The sequence below is a fragment of the Pseudorca crassidens genome, chromosome 4 (assembly GCF_039906515.1).
Source record: "Pseudorca crassidens isolate mPseCra1 chromosome 4, mPseCra1.hap1, whole genome shotgun sequence".
NCBI lineage: Eukaryota > Metazoa > Chordata > Mammalia > Artiodactyla > Delphinidae > Pseudorca > Pseudorca crassidens.
This window is the reverse complement of record NC_090299.1, coordinates 48,617,390-48,636,133: the sequence shown is the minus strand read 5'-3', so window position 1 is coordinate 48,636,133 and position 18,744 is coordinate 48,617,390. Positions and strand designations below refer to the sequence as shown.

At 42.9% G+C, this 18,744-nt stretch overlaps 1 protein-coding gene across 2 annotated transcripts in view; it reads left to right on the top strand.

The window, feature by feature from the left end:
• The first annotated feature begins 3,029 nt into the window (after positions 1 to 3,029).
• The window catches only part of KCNIP4 (potassium voltage-gated channel interacting protein 4), a 1,191,601-nt gene continuing 1,175,886 nt past the window's right edge, over positions 3,030 to 18,744 (top strand). The window contains exon 1 of one of the 2 annotated variants that reach the window (XM_067735633.1): positions 3,030 to 3,284. In XM_067735633.1, coding sequence (XP_067591734.1) covers positions 3,224 to 3,284 — 61 coding nt within the window. In that variant the 5' untranslated portion in view covers positions 3,030 to 3,223. The remainder of the gene's footprint in view (positions 3,285 to 18,744) is intronic. The other variant, XM_067735629.1, reaches the window with a different exon arrangement.

Here is an 18,744-nt window from a genome sequence, read left to right as displayed (position 1 = left end):
TTATTGTTATTAGGTCCTGATGAGCAAGGGAGAATTGTGCTGAAATGTGAGGGCCTTTCAGAAAAGACTAGACAATAAAAGTAATAGGCAATAAAAGATCAGGACAATAATAAAAGCAATCCTGGATGCTTCTACAACACTTCAAGGTTTATATATAGCTTTCACTTTCATCACCTGACTTAATCCTGACAACGACCTTGCAACGCAGAAATTCCTCTTTTAACAGATGAGGAACAGAAGCTTAGAAACAATCAGTGTTTCTGAAGGACACAGAGCTGGGAAATGTCAGAATCCACAATTTCTAAATCCTAGACCAGGGTAGTAGTCCAGTGTGGTAATTAAGTTTGAGGCTTCTTAAGTCAGACTGGGGGGTTCAAATCCTAGAAATATTGATTAGTACTGGTGAAAAATTGGCAAACCAGTTCACCTGAGTTGTAATGTCTTCGCTAGTTAAATAGGGATGACAACAGTGCTTTCCTCTTAGTGTTTTGTAAAGATTCAGGAAATCTGGGATTAAAGGCTGGCATGTGGTGAGTTTACTATATCTGCACCCATTTTACTATGTCTGGACCATTTAATATGGCTCCTTGAGGGGACAGTGTGTATCCATGTTACGCAACGAATAATCTAAGGTTAGTCAAAGAAGTTGTGGGAATCTTTGTGCTTATCTTGGGGGAATGAAGCAGGGGAGGGGGGCTGGGATTGCTACAGCTTTTAAGGAGGAGCAGTGGGCTGGCACAACATGCTGTGGCATATGAAGCTCTTTTCTATAACCGTTGCGACATCTGAAGCGCCAATAAGATGCTGTAAGCAAGGCAGTGTCACCCTGGCCCTTCAGTCCCAAATACCAGAAATGATAGTAAAGGTGGCAACAAAAAGATGATTTTCCCTGTGATATTTGGCAATGACAGGATCCACATGAAGAGAAAGAATTCTGTATAAAGAAGAAATGAATTCCATGGTACCCAAGATCCCAAACAAGTATTCTGGGAACAATTTATTGCAAAGTTCTTGAGCACAATGTCTACTTTACCTGATTGTGTTGCCTTCTTTACAGCTAGTCTAGGGATAAACACCTAGTAGGATCAAAATAGACAAATACTCATTGGATAAAATTTGAAAAGTGGGTTGGTCCAACAAAGTATTCTATGTATTTTGCAGATGGAAGTGGAGTTGTATATTACTTCCCACACTGTGAGGGAAGGTTGGGTATATTTGTCGTGGAAAAGGCGGTGACGCCTTTTCTCCTTTGAGTTCATCATGACAAAATAAGATGATGATAATGATGATAGCTAAGTATCAGGATAGTGATAACAGTGGCAGCTCTTACTGAACTCTACCCATGTGCCAAGAACCTTTCTAAACACTTCACAGATGTTGCTTCATTTAATCTTTCCAACAGTTCATGGAAGCAGACACCTTTACTTTCTACGTTTTAGAGATGAGAAAGGGAGGTTATTAGCCCTTGGACACACCACTAGTATCAGTTGGAACTGGGATTCTGACCCAGTCTGCTGGACCCAAATCAACACAGCTTTAGAAGCTATCTGATAGAAAATGATGGAATTTAGAGCTGGACAGGTGTTAGTGATCATCTGTAGAGTAAAAGTTGTGAGAGTGGTTTCTGGAAAGAGTTTCTGCAGAATTAGAGATTCCCGTGTGCCAGGCACTGCCCTAAGCCCTTTACATCCACCGATTCCCTTAAATCCTCACAAAAGACCAATAAAATAGGCGCTGTTATTATCCCATTGTTACAACTGATGTAAATAATTTGCACCAGGTCACAAAATTAGTAAGCAATAGACTTGAACCCAGGTAATGGTGGTGTCAGTACCACTCCCGTTAACCATGAACTGAAACGAAAGTCAGAGGCATCGCAAGAGATCAAGTATGTCTCTCCAGGGGTTGGGGGTGGCAAGAAGGACGAGAACGTGGCAGTTGAGACAGTCTCGGAGTAAGGGGCACGATTTCAGCTGGTGAAATTGTCTAAGGGTGGGTGTGGGTGCTGCACAGGAAGAGCCGGTGATTTTGCAAAAAACAATCGTAAATGGCTTCCACCCAAATCATGGCCAGTTGAGAGTGGGAGGGAATTTTATTTCAGTTAGCCCAGAGAATTGGTCAACTTGACCTTTCTTCTCAAAAGATGCTTCATGCTCTTGACTTTTGGGGACACAGAAATCAGCATTTTGATTTTGGTTTTCTCAAGTAGCAACCGTGGCTACAAGTGGTTTATTGATTTGTCTTTATCTTCCCAAACATCCCCGGCCTTGGTTTGCTTAAGAGGGCAAGTGACACTGCGTGATGAACTCCCCGGGGCGGTAAGCGCCACCTCCCCGCAGAGCTGCCAGGGAGCCCTCAAGTGAAACCTTCCCTATGGATGCTTGTCCGAAACGCCTCCCCAGTCTCCTCCACTCCCTCTCTCCAAGGTGCCATTCTCATCTTGGCCTTGCCCGCGCCCCTGGGTGGGAAGAGCCCGCCTTGCCTTTCCCAACACCTAGCCAAGTCGCATGACTGGGTCTAACTTCAATTGGGAAAGTTTCCAGTCTAGGAGTTCCAGGACTTTCTGGCGCTCTGCCCGGTTCTGGAGAAGGCATCTCCTTGCTCTTCCCTTCTGGTGTCCTTCGAATTCAGCCTAACTTTGCGCAGCAACATCGCGAGCTCTAGCCTTGACTTGGAGCCCCTGGGGGATCCGGCAGCGCGTTCTCTGCGAAGGCGCGGTGCCCTCGAGCCCCTCTGCAGAGCCGGCGCTGCGCGCACCAAGAAGGGGTCCGGGAGGCGCCGCTCACGACCCGCTGGCAACTCTCGGAGTCGCCTCCGGTCTCCTTAGGGTCTGGCTACTCGGTGGCCAGACTCCCGCGCCAGCACCCCCTCCCCCATCCGGTGACGGCCGCAGGTGGCAGAGGCGGCGCGCGGAGCGGGAGAGGGGAGGGGCGCCTCGCTCCCGGGCTCTCGGTTGGCGGCTCCCGCTTCCAGCCCGCCGCCCGCGCGGCCCCGCCGCCCAGCTCCGCGCAGCGCCCCCGGCGCCCCCCTCCGGCCTCCGCCCGCACCTGCACGCCGCTCCGCGCGCTTCGCAGCCGCCGCCGCTGCCGTCGCCTCTCTCTCTCCCAGCGCGGCGGACGCCCCCGGGCTGAGCGGCGAGGGCGCTCTGGTGCTAGACCCATCGCCAGACACCCCTGGGCCGGTTGACTCCCGAGTCCCGCTCCTGCACCCCGCGTCCCCAAAGATGAATGTGAGGAGGGTGGAAAGCATCTCGGCTCAGCTGGAGGAGGCGAGCTCCACAGGCGGTAGGATGCAATAAGCATTGGAGCGGGCGCCCGCTTCTACCCTCCTTCCCTTGCAAGCTCAGACGGGAACCCCTTCCCGGGCTGGGGACGCTTGTTGCCTCTGCTGCATGAGAAACAGTCACCGGGGTGGGACTGGGAAGGGGAGGCGGCCGCGGCGGGAATGGGGGTGCGAAGGAGAGGGGGTGCATGCGAGGTCCAGGTCGGGGAAGAAGAGGTGTTTGAAGTGTGTGTGAAACTCGCCGGTGGCAGGGTCCCCTGCGATCCTGTGCCTACTTTTGCCTTCTCTGAAAATTTCCCATGTTGTTGGTGCATCTGCCAGGTGACTTTAGACCACACACTTCCTTCTCCTAACACCTGGGGATAAATGAGCTGAAATAGTATTGATCCTCTCCCTCCACGTTGCCTTTATGCTCCCAAACATTTCTTCATTAAAACTCTGTTTTGGTCCCCTGGTAATATACAGGCGGAATGTTTCCCAGGTCAGATGCTTCAGCAGAACCGTTTATGTCTTGTTTTTGCCAGCTTCAGTTTGGTGTGTTCAGAGAAAATGGTCCTCAGTGACCCTTGGAAATAATTTATACATAGTACAGCCTTGGAAAGGTACTGGGCACTCTGTGCAAGGAGCTTGGTTTCAGAGTATTGTGCATTCTGCGAAAGCAGGGAAAGGGCACGTTTTGATCAGTTTAGTGGTATCCGTAGCGAAATACGGGACGATATCTCCCACCCCCCTCAACCCAATAAAGCCTCTTCGGTTGAATCGATTTGTTTTTAGATAGCTTCAATGTGTATAGTTTTTTAGAGGAGCCGTAAATCGAATGAAGGGTGTTGTAGGGAAGCTGAGAGTGATTGAGAGCTGGACATTTCCCAGATTATATAAGATGAGGAGTCACACATGGCTATGAAAAACTTGCACTTGATGTAAAGTTGCAACGAAAGAGGCATTTCCACATTCTACCTGTTTATATCCAGGGAAATGGGGCCACTTCAACTTGAGTCCATCACCCTAATTTATGGACATTGAGATTTGGACACATTCCCTTTCTTCCCTTCCCTCCATTAGTTCAGGTGATTGTAACTGGGAGGACTCTAGTCTTCTTAGTATGTGAAATTTTAAAGAAAATGTCCTTGTAGGCTGGAAAAAATAATATGATGGTCACCTTTGAAGCCCCAAATTTGACTTGTAATGATGTTTAGTTTAGGTCTTCCTTGTGACAATAGCTGCCACTCATTGCAAACTAAGTATGTCTAGGATATATTTTATGAGCGATACTCATAATCTTGAAGAGACTGAATTTTTCAGAATGGCAGTTTAAGTGTAGAGCGCTCAGTAGTTGTTGAGTTCATAGGCTCTCTGTCTTTGCAGTTCCTTTGACTCAGAATAGGGTAGGGAGCTAGCTATCCTTTCAGGGACTTACTCATGCACAAGGCAATAGTAGGTACTCAAAGATAGAGAGGGTTGTAGGATCAGAAGTCCGGGCAACTGGGTGGCTTGCATCGTCCGGCCGCTCAGCGATAACAGCTTTTTGGCTGGGCCTAGTCTTTAATTGGCCAGATGGGGATTGAATCAGCACGTCTGGTCTATTCACAGTGCCATAGGTGGCCATAATCTCTACTGGATAAAATGAGAAAGATGAAATCACATCTGGGGAGTATGATGTATTAAAAATAACTTTCAGTACCATCTCTAGACTCAACATGTGTTCATTGTTCCTTTGGAGAATAGAAAGATGTTGGTTTATGTCTCGGCTCAGGTGGACCAAAAGGGAAGTGTTTTCTGGCTTGAATTGATTTGACACCTGTTTCTTGAATTGTACTCACACGTTTTTAGAGTTAATTGTTATAGAAGAAAAAAAATGTTTGAAGCACCTTTTTTAAGCACCGTTTTTTTTCGTTCTTAGTGTAATTGTTTCAAGTTTATATTAGAGAATGATCCCCAGATATGTAGTCTATATTATTTTCAGCAAACATAAGCTTTAGTACGTTGGTGATTTGTGCTTAAATATAGGGTAGTCTGGACAATCCTGGGACGAGAAAAGTGTCATTTTTGAAGGTTTCAACTCTAGTTTCAATTCTTGTTCTAAAACAGTAGTCCCTGACCTCTTGTTTCCTTTCAAATAAGTGGGACATTAGCATAACTTCTTATGTGACCATGATGCTTTTCTCTTGAATATGTGCCTCTTGGATGGAGGTTTATAAAATGATTTAATTGAAATTTAAACAAAATTTAACTGGAGGATCAGACTGAGAGGAATGTATGAAGATGAGAGGGAAATCAGGAGTTGGAGAAGTGTGTGTGTGTGTGTGTGTGTGTGTGTGTGTGTTTTATGACCTGACTCTAGAGCCAGAATACTGTGACAAACAGTTTGTTGAGAAACACAGGTGAAAACTACACTAAAGTGAAAGTAGGGAGGGAAATGCAGGAAAGATGGGAGCAGGGTTGTGTTGCGTTGCTAAAAGTTGAAAGTAAAATAACTAAAAAAAGCTCATCCTCACTCTTTTCAACAGGTAATACGTTTAATATGCTAACTGATTAATACCACTTCTAAGTCACTGTAGTTGACACTTAATACTGCGCAGAACAGAAAGTGGACGCTTGTCAGTGATTTCATACAAGTAGAGAAGCTTTCTTCGGAACCATACTGCCCACTTTTACCCTCCCTCTCATCAGCTTCCACATTAACCCAAAAGCTTGCCCCAAATATATTTTTCATGTCATTGTCCACTCCCATTATTTTGCTCCCCTGCTGTAAAATCAAACATAATCCTGCTACTGGTGGAGAGGGAGATGCCAATTCACTGGTGTACTTGAAAGAGAATCAGAAAGAAGGTCAGAGGAAACAGCCCCATAAAATTGTTCATCAGTGTCCTTAATTTGTGCCCTGTAACGTAGGGATGGCAGGTGTTATGTGATGTAGTCTACAGCTAAAAGTGGGGAGGGAAGTGGGTGTTTCAGCAGTTGCTGGAGGAGGTAGTAGAGTGGGCGTGGGCCGCAAATTGACCCAGAGCTGGACCTGGGTAATCAGAGGCCCCTCCCCCGGTCCCCTGTCCTTGGAATGTACGTTCTGCCCACTCTTCTCACAGCCCAAGCCATTTTCAAGGACACAGCCTTGAGAGAGTAACTTGTTGAGATCATCTGGGTGGTATACGTGACTGAACCTAGTTAAAGCCTCTATGTAAACCTTTAAGAATCTGGTGGGCAGGTGTGGAGATCTCCTCGTCTTGCTTTGCCCAAGACAAGCCTTGTATTTAAGGTCACTTGCTTAGTAAACCTGCCACCAGCCAATCTGGAGTGGTCCGCCTCTTTCTTTGGTCTCTTTTTGTCCTCTGTGTATGGGGCCCAGTATCAAATTTCACCTGGGAAGCCCCTGAGTTTGGGAATCAACAACAGTACAGTGAATAATCCTCTTCATTTTTGTATTGTGTGATGGATGTATCATGGCTCCAGCTTAAGTTTGGGGTTTATTAAGGATAAGGCAAACTCGGAGTAGTAACTCCACAAGGGTAGTAGTGAAAAGCCTGTTTATTCTGAACCAAGGAGAAGCTTTTTATGGCACAAGGCATTATTCTGTTTTCTCTGTGTTGTTGAATGTAAGAAGGTTCTAATCAAATGATATGGTGAAGTGTTAAAATTCAACAACCCTCTTCCCCTTGCTCCACTTCTTTTTTTCCTGGCCAATGCTTATGCAGAGTTTCATAAAATAAGTCTATAGATGGTTTGGAAATTAATGATCCATGCAGTATAAAACATGTGTGCAAGATTTCTGTGGAATCATAGACCGTGTGTGTGTGAGAGAGAGGGAGAGAGGAGAAATGGAGGTAAGGAGGGAAGATGAATTTTTAATTGGTTCAATGGGCCTTTACCATCCTTAAACATATTTTAAAGTTGTGTAACTACATCTGCCACTACACGTTTATTCACCCTTGGGCCTTAAACCACTCACTTCTTTTTCACAACTGTTCATTGCTTAGAGGTCCTCGTGGTCTTTTCTCCATTCCCATCGTCCTGAACTCACTGCAGTGCTTCATGCTGTTCATCCACACTCCTTAGAAGACTGTGAACCCTGAGAGCAGAGCCGTTGTGTTGTGCCCACCACTGTGTCCCAGCATCTGGACTGAAGCCTGACATACAATATTTGCTCAATAACAGATATTTGTTGAACGAAGTCTCCTCCCTTGCATTTTGTGACACTGCATTACTCTCTTTCCTCCTACTTCTCTCACATCTCCTTTTCTGACCCTTATTTCTTCCTTTGCTCATTTTGTGCAACTTTGCACACAACTTTTCTTCATTCTCTTCTCTCTCTCTCCTCCCTCCCTAATCTGATTGTGATTTTGATGCATCTTACCTGGATGCAGAGGACTCCTTAGTCTATAGCTCTGGCCCGACCCCTTTCCACATTACCAGATGGACGTTTCCATGCCCTGTTGGTCAGACCTATGAGCAAGTTTTACCAGCGCCTCGAAATCAGTATGTCAGAAAAGACATATCCTCTCTTCTGAGAATAATTTCTTGTCCAAATTTTGATAATGGTGACATCATTTTCTGAGGCGTGCAGTTATAAAATAAAGCAAAGTGTTTCCTTCTGTAGGGTACTTCCTACCTTGATTCTTTTCTCCCCTTCCACGTGGAATCAGTCACCAAGCCTTACTCATTCTCTTCTGATTCTCTTCTAGCTTTTATGTCCAGCTCCCCCGCTCCAACTCCCATTGCATCACTCAAGATTATATTATTTCCCAGGCCATCATGGCTGTCTCCTATTTGCACTAAGTGCCGCTCCCTGCTCACAACCAGATAAATTTACTAAAACCTGATTTGAGTCAGGTCCTTCTCTTTGTATGCAAAATCCTTGCCATTACTTATGGAACTAAAAATACTGTTTTCTTAGCTTGATAATCAAGGTTTCCATGGTGACAGGCCTGTATCCCAACATTTTCTTTTCATGACTCTTCTAGGGCTACACCTTGACCTGCTAAACTGAATTGTTCCCTAGTCCCTACACCTATCTCATGTTGTACCTCCTTCTTAGAATGAACTTCCTGCCCCAGCATTACCCACTGAACATTGTTGAATGCTCAACATCGAACACGTCCTTCAAGACTCATCTCAAATGCCGTGTCCTTTTCCATGCAGCCTTACTGATTTCTCCCTGTCTCCTCCCCGAAGAATTACACTTTGAATTTTTGTCGGTCATTCTCCTTTCATTTTGACTGATATCTGAATAACAAGGCAGAATAAGCTATGTATATTTGTTTGGTGTGCAGTCTTAAGTTGTAACTCCTTGATGGCGAGTACCATACATGAATTGCTAAGTTTTGTGCCCCTGCGGATGACTGGCACAGTGCTTCAAAATATAATAGGTGCTTAAAATGTAGTTACGGAATTTAAACCACACTGCCCAGTGGTAGACCCATCAAAGACCCAGAATTACAACTCACGTTTGATTGCTTGTTCAGCCGTCTACCGGAAGTGGAGGTGTTTTTTGGTTCTGTCTTTTCCATTCAGTGGGCCAGGTCTATGAGCAGAGTCATCGACACCAAGATAGTGCTGCTCTGAACTGTGCATGTTCTTGCATCTGTAATGCATGGCTTTGAGAGTTTACATCATTTCCAAAGAAGAGCTTAATAAGTAACCAGTGTTTTCTGTGTATTTAGAGCAATAGGCAGTGTCATCTTTGGAGACTGTTGCTATGACTGTCCCTCATCCTTAATACCTTCCAGACTTATCACCCCTAGGATTGGTAGTTCAGGGGACCCCCAGTTAGTGATTATCACCTCTCCTGGTTCCCCTTCCAATAAAAGAGTGGAAACATGAGTTAAGTACTCACTCTGAATCATGATCGTGATTGTCGATACTAGTCTGAGTTAGTGTTACAGAGAATAGGCCTTAACATTTCCCAACCCAGAGCCTAACTGGCTACACCACCATGTCTGCCATTATTATTACCATCATCATTATCTTCATCAGATGATAAATCCTTTCATTATAGCAGTGTCTGTGGAAGGGAATGGAAAAATTAAAAACTGAAACATCATTCAGCATATACACATCCACTTCCTCCGGCGCATTTTCTTTCATATCAGACTTCACAGAATCAGGCCGTGTTGGGAGGGAATTGGCAGAGCTGCAGAAACCATGGCAGGGCTGAGATGAGATGAGGTTCAGTATTTTTTACTCTCACCGCTGGGGCTGTCTCCCTTCTTGCCTAGTTTCTTTGCTGTAGGCTGCTCTATACACATACATATCCACATATTATTAGAAAGTCTGAAAAACAGAGAGACTCTCAGTGTTTACACATGTAACTTCTTTGTACACTCTGACCATCTAATGAATAATGTGAACATGGATATAAATGTAAAATTTGCCATATTGAGCACTTGGCCTTCATGCCGATATGTTAAGCGCTGATTTTTCTTCTCTAATGGACACAGCCAGTGTGGTTGAATGACTGTCCCATTGGAAATAGGTTGTCCCTTTGGATATATTATTGACCTTTTGGAAACTTCTCTCTCCAACATATTCTACCCTAATTATTTATTTAGGTAAAAATAAGTAGTCAACCCATTTTATAGTCACAGTGCATAACTTTTTGGTTACCTGGAATTTGGACTAGCTAGTTGGAAAGTGTCCCCCCAGGTATTCGGGCAGCATCTGCTCATGAAGAGTGAATAAAAAGTCTTCAGGGAATTCGAACTGGCAATTTTTTATAGATCTTTACTCTAAAAAGGTTTTGGAGAAGAAGTAGACTTCATCCCCAGATGTCAACACTTCTTAATATTTGAAGGATCTTTTGAGTGAAGCAGTTTATTTAAGAAATGACATTATCTGCAGCCCAAATAGGAATCAAAATCAGATTTGACTGACATAGTAACTACTGCAGTCTAATGTCTATGCATGCTCCCTCCCTTCCTCCCCCTCTCCCTCCCTCTCTCTTTCTCTCTCTCTCTCTCATGTCTTCACTATAATAGCATCTGCACACTGTGTTACAGATGCCCAGGTGCCCTGAAGAATGTCCCCAAATATGATTTTTTTTAAAACCAGAGAAGATGTGACTTCCAAAAGTCTTCATGAGCTTCATAATAAAATTGGGTGAAAGTAGCACATGCAGCTATTAAACTGATCTACATCTCAGAATAGATATCCTGCCAGGGGCTTTATTTTGGGTTGTAACTTTTTTGTACTTTAATTAAATTTTCATTAGAATACCATGAGAAACTACTCACACAAAAAATTGATCTAGCCCATACCTTTTATCCATGTTTTGTATGTGGTAAGTGCTCCGGGGATGTGTTGAATGAATAAAAGCATTTTATATTATGGTTATACCCTAAAGGTGGAGATACCCTCTCGTACTCCAATCCGTTCCATCACTGTGGAAATGGGATCATTAGGTCTTCTTGTTGTGTCTGCAGAGAGTTTGGAAAAAAACCCAAACAATAATATAGAAATAACAAACAGACATTTCAAAAATAACCCTGTCAAATCCAGTCCCGAGAACAAGTTTGATTTAGAGCAATTTTATTTAATTCAGAAAGGTGGGAACATGGGAACATATAAAATAGCTACTGAGTATCATGTTGCTTTTCCTCTTTCTTCACCTATAAGATGGTGGTAATTATATCCATTTGTAGGTTACAGGGATACATTCCGTAATGATGAAATGAGATTAATCAGCAAAAGTATGTATTTACAATGAAACTACTTGGTGCTGGGATGAGTGAGATGTAGAGACTGAGACTGCCTTTAGGACCTTACGGTTTATTCAAGAGATATTTACTGAATATGCACCAGGTTTTTAGAGTCGAGTAGGGGAGAAATAAATAAACATGTATATTTTAAAATATTCATTGCCATACAGACATAAAGACGAAGTGAGATGGATGTTGAAAAGCAAGATTACCTCCAGTTGATATAAGTGCCATTCCTTTCCAAGTGGATGCAGTGAAAGCAGTGATATTGAACTTGATTTTTCTCTCTTTGGGATCTTACAGAATAAAGCTATCAAAAGAACTGAGCTCAAAATTCTATATTTGTTCTATCGTCCAATATTTTCCTGCCTTCCATTCTCCTGTAGTATGGGTTTATGTGTCCACCACGTAAATACATTGTGACGTTAAGCCAGTTTAAAGATTTTTAAAACCTATGATGCTGGGAGTCTGTGAAGAAGTGCACTTTTTTCATAAAACAAACATGATTTTGATGCTTGGAGAATACAAAATGAGTAATAACTTCTATTTAAAGGTAGTCACAAAGGAACTGAAAATGCCTAGCTCTTTATTTACCAGTTTAAATAATGTTCTGGTAAAGGCAGAGGCATTTCAAGTTAGTGTAGGATTTTAAAAAATTAAGTAGAGGCATGGACATATATACACTACCAAACGTAAGGTAGATAGCTAGTGGGAAGCAGCCACATAGCACAGGGAGATCAGCTCAGTGCTTTGTGACCGCCTGGAGGGGTGGGATAGGGAAGGTGGGAGGGAGGGAGACGCAAGAGGGAAGAGATATGGGAACGTATGTATATATGTAACTGATTCATTTTGTTGTAAAGCAGAAACTAACACACCATTGTAAAGCAATTATACTCCAATAAAGATGTTAAAAAATTAAGTAGAATATCACTCTAATTCTTAAATGTGACTTTATAGAATCATTTATCATAAGGATATTATTATACCTGATTTAATATTGTGAGCACTTGTGAACATCAGATTCGCTAAGTCTTTCTTGCATCTTTTCCAAGAATTCCTCAAATACTCTTTTTGTATCATCTATTTCCCCAAACGCCCTTTAATTTGAGGCTTCCTTCTGGGCTGCGTGGTATTATTGCAATCTGTTTCCTATTTCCTTTTCTCGCTTGGTCCGGTTTCATCCTAGTTTCCTGCTGAAGTTGTGATTTCTGAGAGAGTTGGTGCAGGTTCTGAAACACAGGTGCCTCGCGTTAATTTGAAGGTTGTGGGGAGGGAAATCTTGGGAAACAAGAATAAAATAATGAGAGTTCAGAACCAGGCATTGGGAAATGTGGAAAAAGAAAGGTGGAACCTGTAAAATACAGCCATATGTGGGGACACAGAGGGAGAGAATTCTCCTGCTATTTATTTAAAGAATAAACCCCATTTTTGATGGTGGTTTTATAAGATAGTTTTCAAAAAGGCAGCACATCCTAAACTGCAAAACTCAAAGGTGATATAAATACTAGTGCTTCTGACATAAGTACCAGATTTGCAGTTAAACCGTATAAAACCTCCTAGTTCAATTAAAGTTGTGGGTATAGATTCTGAATGAAAATTAGTCACTACAAAACCTAATACTTTAAGATTTTTGTTCACGTCTCAGGATAAATACAATGCAAAATCTACAAACACTACACTGGGAAGAGTGAACTGTAGAAATACTTTGTTAGAAACATTGCAATTTAAAATAAAGCACAGTTAACATTTATCTTGGATCCCTGATCATGAGATTGTGGCTTTTCATAAATATCATTAGAATAGAATTTCAGATCTCAAGCAGTGACAGTTATAACTTCTTAATGCAATTTATGTTCTGGTAGTTTCAAAATAGTTTTGAGGATGCTATTCAACAGTCCTTTGAAACACATTGATCAATTACCTACTATAGGAGGGACACTGCAAGTCAATATTTCAGAAAATAAAAAAGCATGTTAGTTGTTTAGGAATTAAGCGTTTAAATCATATCTTCCTTCTCCACCCCAGAATTCTACTTGATCTGAATTGTATATTGATTAGGTAGAGCATGTTGGCTTATCTCATTTTCACAGACACGTGCTAACTAAATACTTTCCTAGGACCCTGGGGTAAGTCCTTGATGGAGGATATCAGAAGCTGCAGTCCTTGTCTTCTATGAAATAACAAGCTGAAGGAGCACAGAGTACACCTTTCATAATCACACGGTTTGTTACTAAGTGATATGGGTTTCAGGGTCACATAAAATACAAAACAAGTCCTATGTGGAAAAACTAGCATTAAACTGTAGACTAGATAATATTGCTACTCCACCTGTCAGTGGGGGATTCTCCAAATGGGAGGCAATTTATTCTTTTGTAAAACGTATTAAAATACCTATTATTTTTCAAGTATTGTTCTAAGTACTAGAATACAGAGATGAAAAATATCCCATGGGAAACCCTGAATCTAGTTAAAGAGATAGACATGTGAGATGGTAATTGGAATGTCAAAGTCTTAGGACAGCACTGAGCACAGAGTGCTTTGGAAAGACATATATGAGTCACCTCATTCAGGTAGGTAGGATCACAGTAAGCTCCCTAGACCGGATGGGAATGGAGGATGAGAATGAGTTTTCCAGGTAAAGACAGCAGGTGGGATGATGGATGTTTTAGGCAGGGAACGCTGTGGTTCTGAGGCTGGTTCTAAGGAAATGTGGTGGTACAATCAGGGGGCAGTGAGAAGTCCCGTGTGCAGTGAAGGTTGGGGTAGAAGGAAAATGGAGAGCTGGAGCAGCAGTCAGCATCAGGATGTGAAGGCATTGGGGAGGTACTGATACATTTCAGTCAAGAGCACAGCATGATCACATTTGCACACTGGGAAGATTACTGCAGTGATGTGGCAAATGGACCGAAGGGGAATGAAACAGTGGGCATGGAGACCTGCTGAGGTAGACTTGCAGGTGAGACACACTGGGATCGTAGTAAAGCACTGGTGATGTGGTGGAGGATGGAGGGTACACATGAGATAAGCAGAGGATGAAACCAAGAAGACTTGATGATAGGTTGTAATTGGGGTTGGGGGAGAAGTAGCAGCCTGGGTCATCTTCTAGATTTCTGGTTTGGGTGACTGGTGGGTGACGTATGTTTATGAAGATGGGAAATACAGAAGGAGGTTTAGTTGAAAGAAAATGAGATCAGTTTGGGATTGTAACATTTAAGACCTTTTGGAATATCAAAATGGAGATGTCCAGTAGGTACTGGGCTGTAGAAATCTGGTACATAAGAGTGAGATTTGATTCTGTAGACAGTGGGGAGCCAGTTAAATTTAGGAGTGACAGAATGAGGAATATTAATTTTGCATAGCTGTGTAGGCTGCACCGTTGACAAAGATGTCATTAGGAGGCTGTTGTATTAGTCTAAATGAGGGAAAATAAATGTTTGAACAATGGTAAAGGCAGTGGGAATGGAAGGGTGGGATGACTGGGAAGGAGAAAGATGGGGAGATTGGTGACAAGTGACGAGTGGTGTCATGATGGAGGAGCAAGGAAGACAACAGGTTTTGGGGGGGAAGATAACATGTTCATTTTTAGAAATATTGATTTTGATGTGCTAGGTGAGCATCCAGGTCAAACTGTCCCAAAGGCAGTTGGAAACGTGGAGTTCAAGTTCAGTTGATTTTAGAGAAGCACACGTTTATTAAGCATCCAGTGTTGTGATGGGTATTGGGAATAGAGAGATAAATGAGCGATGGCCTTACTCCCAAGATGCTGGCTATCAAACTAAGCTGGAGAGTCAAATCTGGGAGCCAGTTGCAAATAGATAAAGGTAATTGAAGACATGAAGGTGAGTAGGGGACAAAGTTTAGGATTAGAGCTATGAAGAATAAGAGTGGAAGATGGGTGTAAAATCAGGAGAATGTGTGGAGAAGAAATTGGAGAGGAGAATGTCATGGAAGTCAGTGTCCCGCACACGGATGGCCCATACTTGTCAACTAATGGGGAATAAAAGAGTTTCAAAAAGCCAGAGCTAGTTAACAGAGTGAGTTGCTGCAGAACATTAATGGTAGATAAAGAATGGGGTCTAAGGATAAGACTCTGGGGTCAGAGCTAGGGTTCAGATACGGTGTCTGCTACCCTTGGAAGCCGCATGGCCTCTTTGTAACTTAGCCTCTTTATGTGTGCCTGGAACATTCTTGCCCCATATACTCCATTGTTTTGCTTCCTCACTTTTTCAGGTTCCCATTAAAATACTACTTCTCTGATGACTTCATCTAATATAACAATTCAGCTGTGTCTCCCTATTCCCTGACCCTACATTCCTTCATAGCTTTTATACTATATTTTTTCAAAGAAAAAAATTACATATACTATACGACTATGATATTATTTATATATACTATAATGATATTTATATATAGTATATTTTTGTGTCTATTTATTTTTTTACTATCTTCCCTATTAAAATTCACTCAAATGTATGTTGAATGGTAAATCAATGAAAAGAACCCATTTCGACAGGTTGCATTGAGGATGAACTGAACTAATGTGTATATCAAGTGCTCAGCGTAGTGCCTGGCAAATAGTTAGGACCTGATCAATGTGAGTTGTGGTCATTTTTGTAATTATTTTGGACTGAGAAAAAGCCCTTTAATCCCGAGGATGGGCGGTCAGGAGAGTGGTGAGATTGGGAGCATGGGGGCAGTTATGGAGGGAGGGAGTTGTGAGGAAGGGCACTTGCTCCCTGGAAGGGGTCAATCTTGTCCTCTAAGGCAGAAGGGAAGGAGAGGCAGTCCTGGAGGGGTCTGCTGCGGAGCACCCTGTGAGGAGCTGGGCTGTGAGTGGCCAGGGGGGTTTAGAGAGGTTTCGAGGAAGCATTTAATACGTGGCATGCAGGACTTTGCGGGGACAGCAGTTTGCAGTCGGTAATGGTCTGAGAGGTATTGAGGCTGAGAAATGAGATTGGGGAGAGTCTCAGAATGGTGGATTTCATCCAGTGGGCAAGGAGTCAAGGTTTCTGAGAAGGATGATGGCATAATAAAAGCGACGCCGTAGGAAGAGTTGTCTTGTTTTGCTGTGAAGGAAGGATGAAAGGAGGAGAGGGTTCAGGTGGACAGGTGAGCTGAGGAGACATTGCTGTTATCCAGATTTTAAAAAGGATTGGCCACTTGGGGAGGGGTGTTAGAGGGGAAGAAGATGAATTTGGCAGAATTCTTGTGGCATTATGGGTGGTCTTTGTAACTGATTGAATGTGGGTGTGGAGTTGGGTGGGAGATCAAGGAGTAGCAGGGTCAAGGAAGTGCACATAAGCAGACTCCATACTCGACTTAGGGGTCTGAGTAAAGGCCTTTGCTTATGATGATGGGCAGCTATTATCTGGAAGACAGAGGAAGGAAATTGTGTGTGTCTGGTGTGTGTGTGTATATGTAGGACCAAAAGTACTATGTTCAACATTATATTTGGGGCACTAGAAGTGTACCCTGGTAAGGGGAACACCAGGTAGTTTTGAATATCCCTTTTATTGACAACTTAATTGAGGCTCAAAGGGGTTAAGCAGCGCACCCATTGCCACACAGCTAGTGATGGGAGAACAGGGATATCAACTAAGGCAATATTCATTGAGGCATTCTGGCTACACAGAATATGCCTGGATGGGGCAGGGCTGTGGGTGAGTGAGGAGTGGCACTCTGGGCTGACCTGGTATTGTTCTGGAAGGGCTGGGCTCAGCTCAGCAGATACAGAGCTTATTACCCTGGTTTGTGGTACATGGAGTTAAAGGGCAAGTGACCTGACACAGTTCCATGTGGATTTCTAGATCATGTCCAACGTAAAGATCCAAAGCCAGTACCCAATTCAAGTGATGCTGCGTGGGAAACACCTTGATACCCAGCTTTGTGGGTTGGGAAAAAGAACCATTCATGCTTGAAGGGTTTGAATGAAAACAACCTGCAGGGCCTCCCTGAGCCTGAGTTGAAGGGCTGATGGAAGTGATTGATGTGGGCAAGCTAGTGGCAGGTGAGGGTCTGGGCAAACTGGGCATTGGAAGTGCCGTACACAGGGAAGCTTTGGAAGGATGTGTATTATCCCATGAAAAGATATGATTTTGATTCGGAGAGCATTCTACTTGCATAGCTGCCCTCGCTCCATTGCCTCCCCTCCCTGGACTGCTTGATGCTGCATCACGTCTCCCACCCACCCTGTGGACACTGGGCACAGGCAGTCTTGCTGAGACTAACCAAATGAGAATATACAGCATTACTGCAAGCCATGGACTCCAGCCATCATCCTCCATCCTGCCACAATAAGTCATGAATCCTATTACTACTGTTCCTTAAGGAATACAGTTTTAATTAATTGTTTGGTATCTGCCAAGCCAGAGTAAAGAGGCTGTGCACACTTCCAGGACCCCCAGGGGCGTTCAAATGTTTGTTGACCAATGGATAATGAAGTGCCTCTAAATGTACCGACAGAAAAGCAGTCAAATATTGTTATAACTGTTAGGTTGAGCCTCAAAATTCTGCCATCATGAAATGCAATAAGCAAGCCCTTAGGGAGCTCAAAGAAATTTTTTTCCTTCTCTTTCTCTCCCTCTCTCCCTGAGTCTCAGGACACACTTCACTCAAGTTCACTCTAGTCAGCACATTTATTTAGCATGTATTGTAAATCAAACATTGTGCTGGGTGCTTGGGGGATACAGATGCCTTCTCTGTCTTCACAAATGGCTAGCAAGGAGTAGAGACCTTCAACAATGCATTAGCATGATGAGAATTTCAGAACAGTGAGCAAAAGGTGCTATAGGAACACATGGGAAAAAACTGAATACGTTTTAGGGGTCAGAAAACAACTCCTAAAGAGAGTGTAAATTAAGTTGACACCTGAATGATACTTAGAGTAGAAACAAGATTGGAGAACATACTTGAACTAAAAATGTCCAAAAAAAAAAAGAGTGAGAGACTGGAGATAAATGCTGAAGAGGCAGGTAGGGCCAGATGGTTGAGTTTGAGTTTTATTAAGGATTTGGACTTTATCCTAAGGGCAGTGAGAAGTGATCAGAGGTGTTAAGCAGGGGAACGAAATAACCAAATAACTACATCGCATCTTCTGGCCTTGGGCCGTACACTCAGCAAAAAGTGTAAGGCGGTTATCCCAGTGACCAGCAAACTGTTGATCTTGCCTTTCTGGCATCTGAAATTATTTTCTTGTTCTGTCTTGTTTTTTGTTTGTTTGTTTTTCCATTTACCTTTTCTCTTCTGCCTTGCCTACCATCTGAAATCTGATTCTTGTCTGTGATTTAGAACTCTTTGCTAGCCATGTAGTGTCTAGGTCAGCAGTCTCCAAGGTGTGCTGAACTTGTACCCTATCTGTAAAAATATTTGGAGCATGTACTTTCATTTTTATAGGTTTCATCATAAATTATACACATACGTCAAGAAGTGTGCATACTAATTATTAGTAAAGCTTAACTTCTTTCTTTTCTTAGGTAATAATAAGCATGCTGGAAAGAGTAATGTCAAACCCAAAAGGTTTGATCCTGATAACCTCTCATGGAGGCATTTCTATCTATTCTTGACTAGTATAAAGAGAAGAGTGTAATATACTCGAGTTTATAGCCTAGGACAAAACCGTGAGTGGCAAAGAACTATAAATGATGTGCAGTTATCAATGGTTAACTTCCGTAAGTATTTATGTGTTTACTTTTACAGACATCAAGTGTTGCAGAGGTAATGCTACCTTGCAACGCTGTTATTAACTATTCACCCTTCCTCAGTGCTTCGGGCCAGT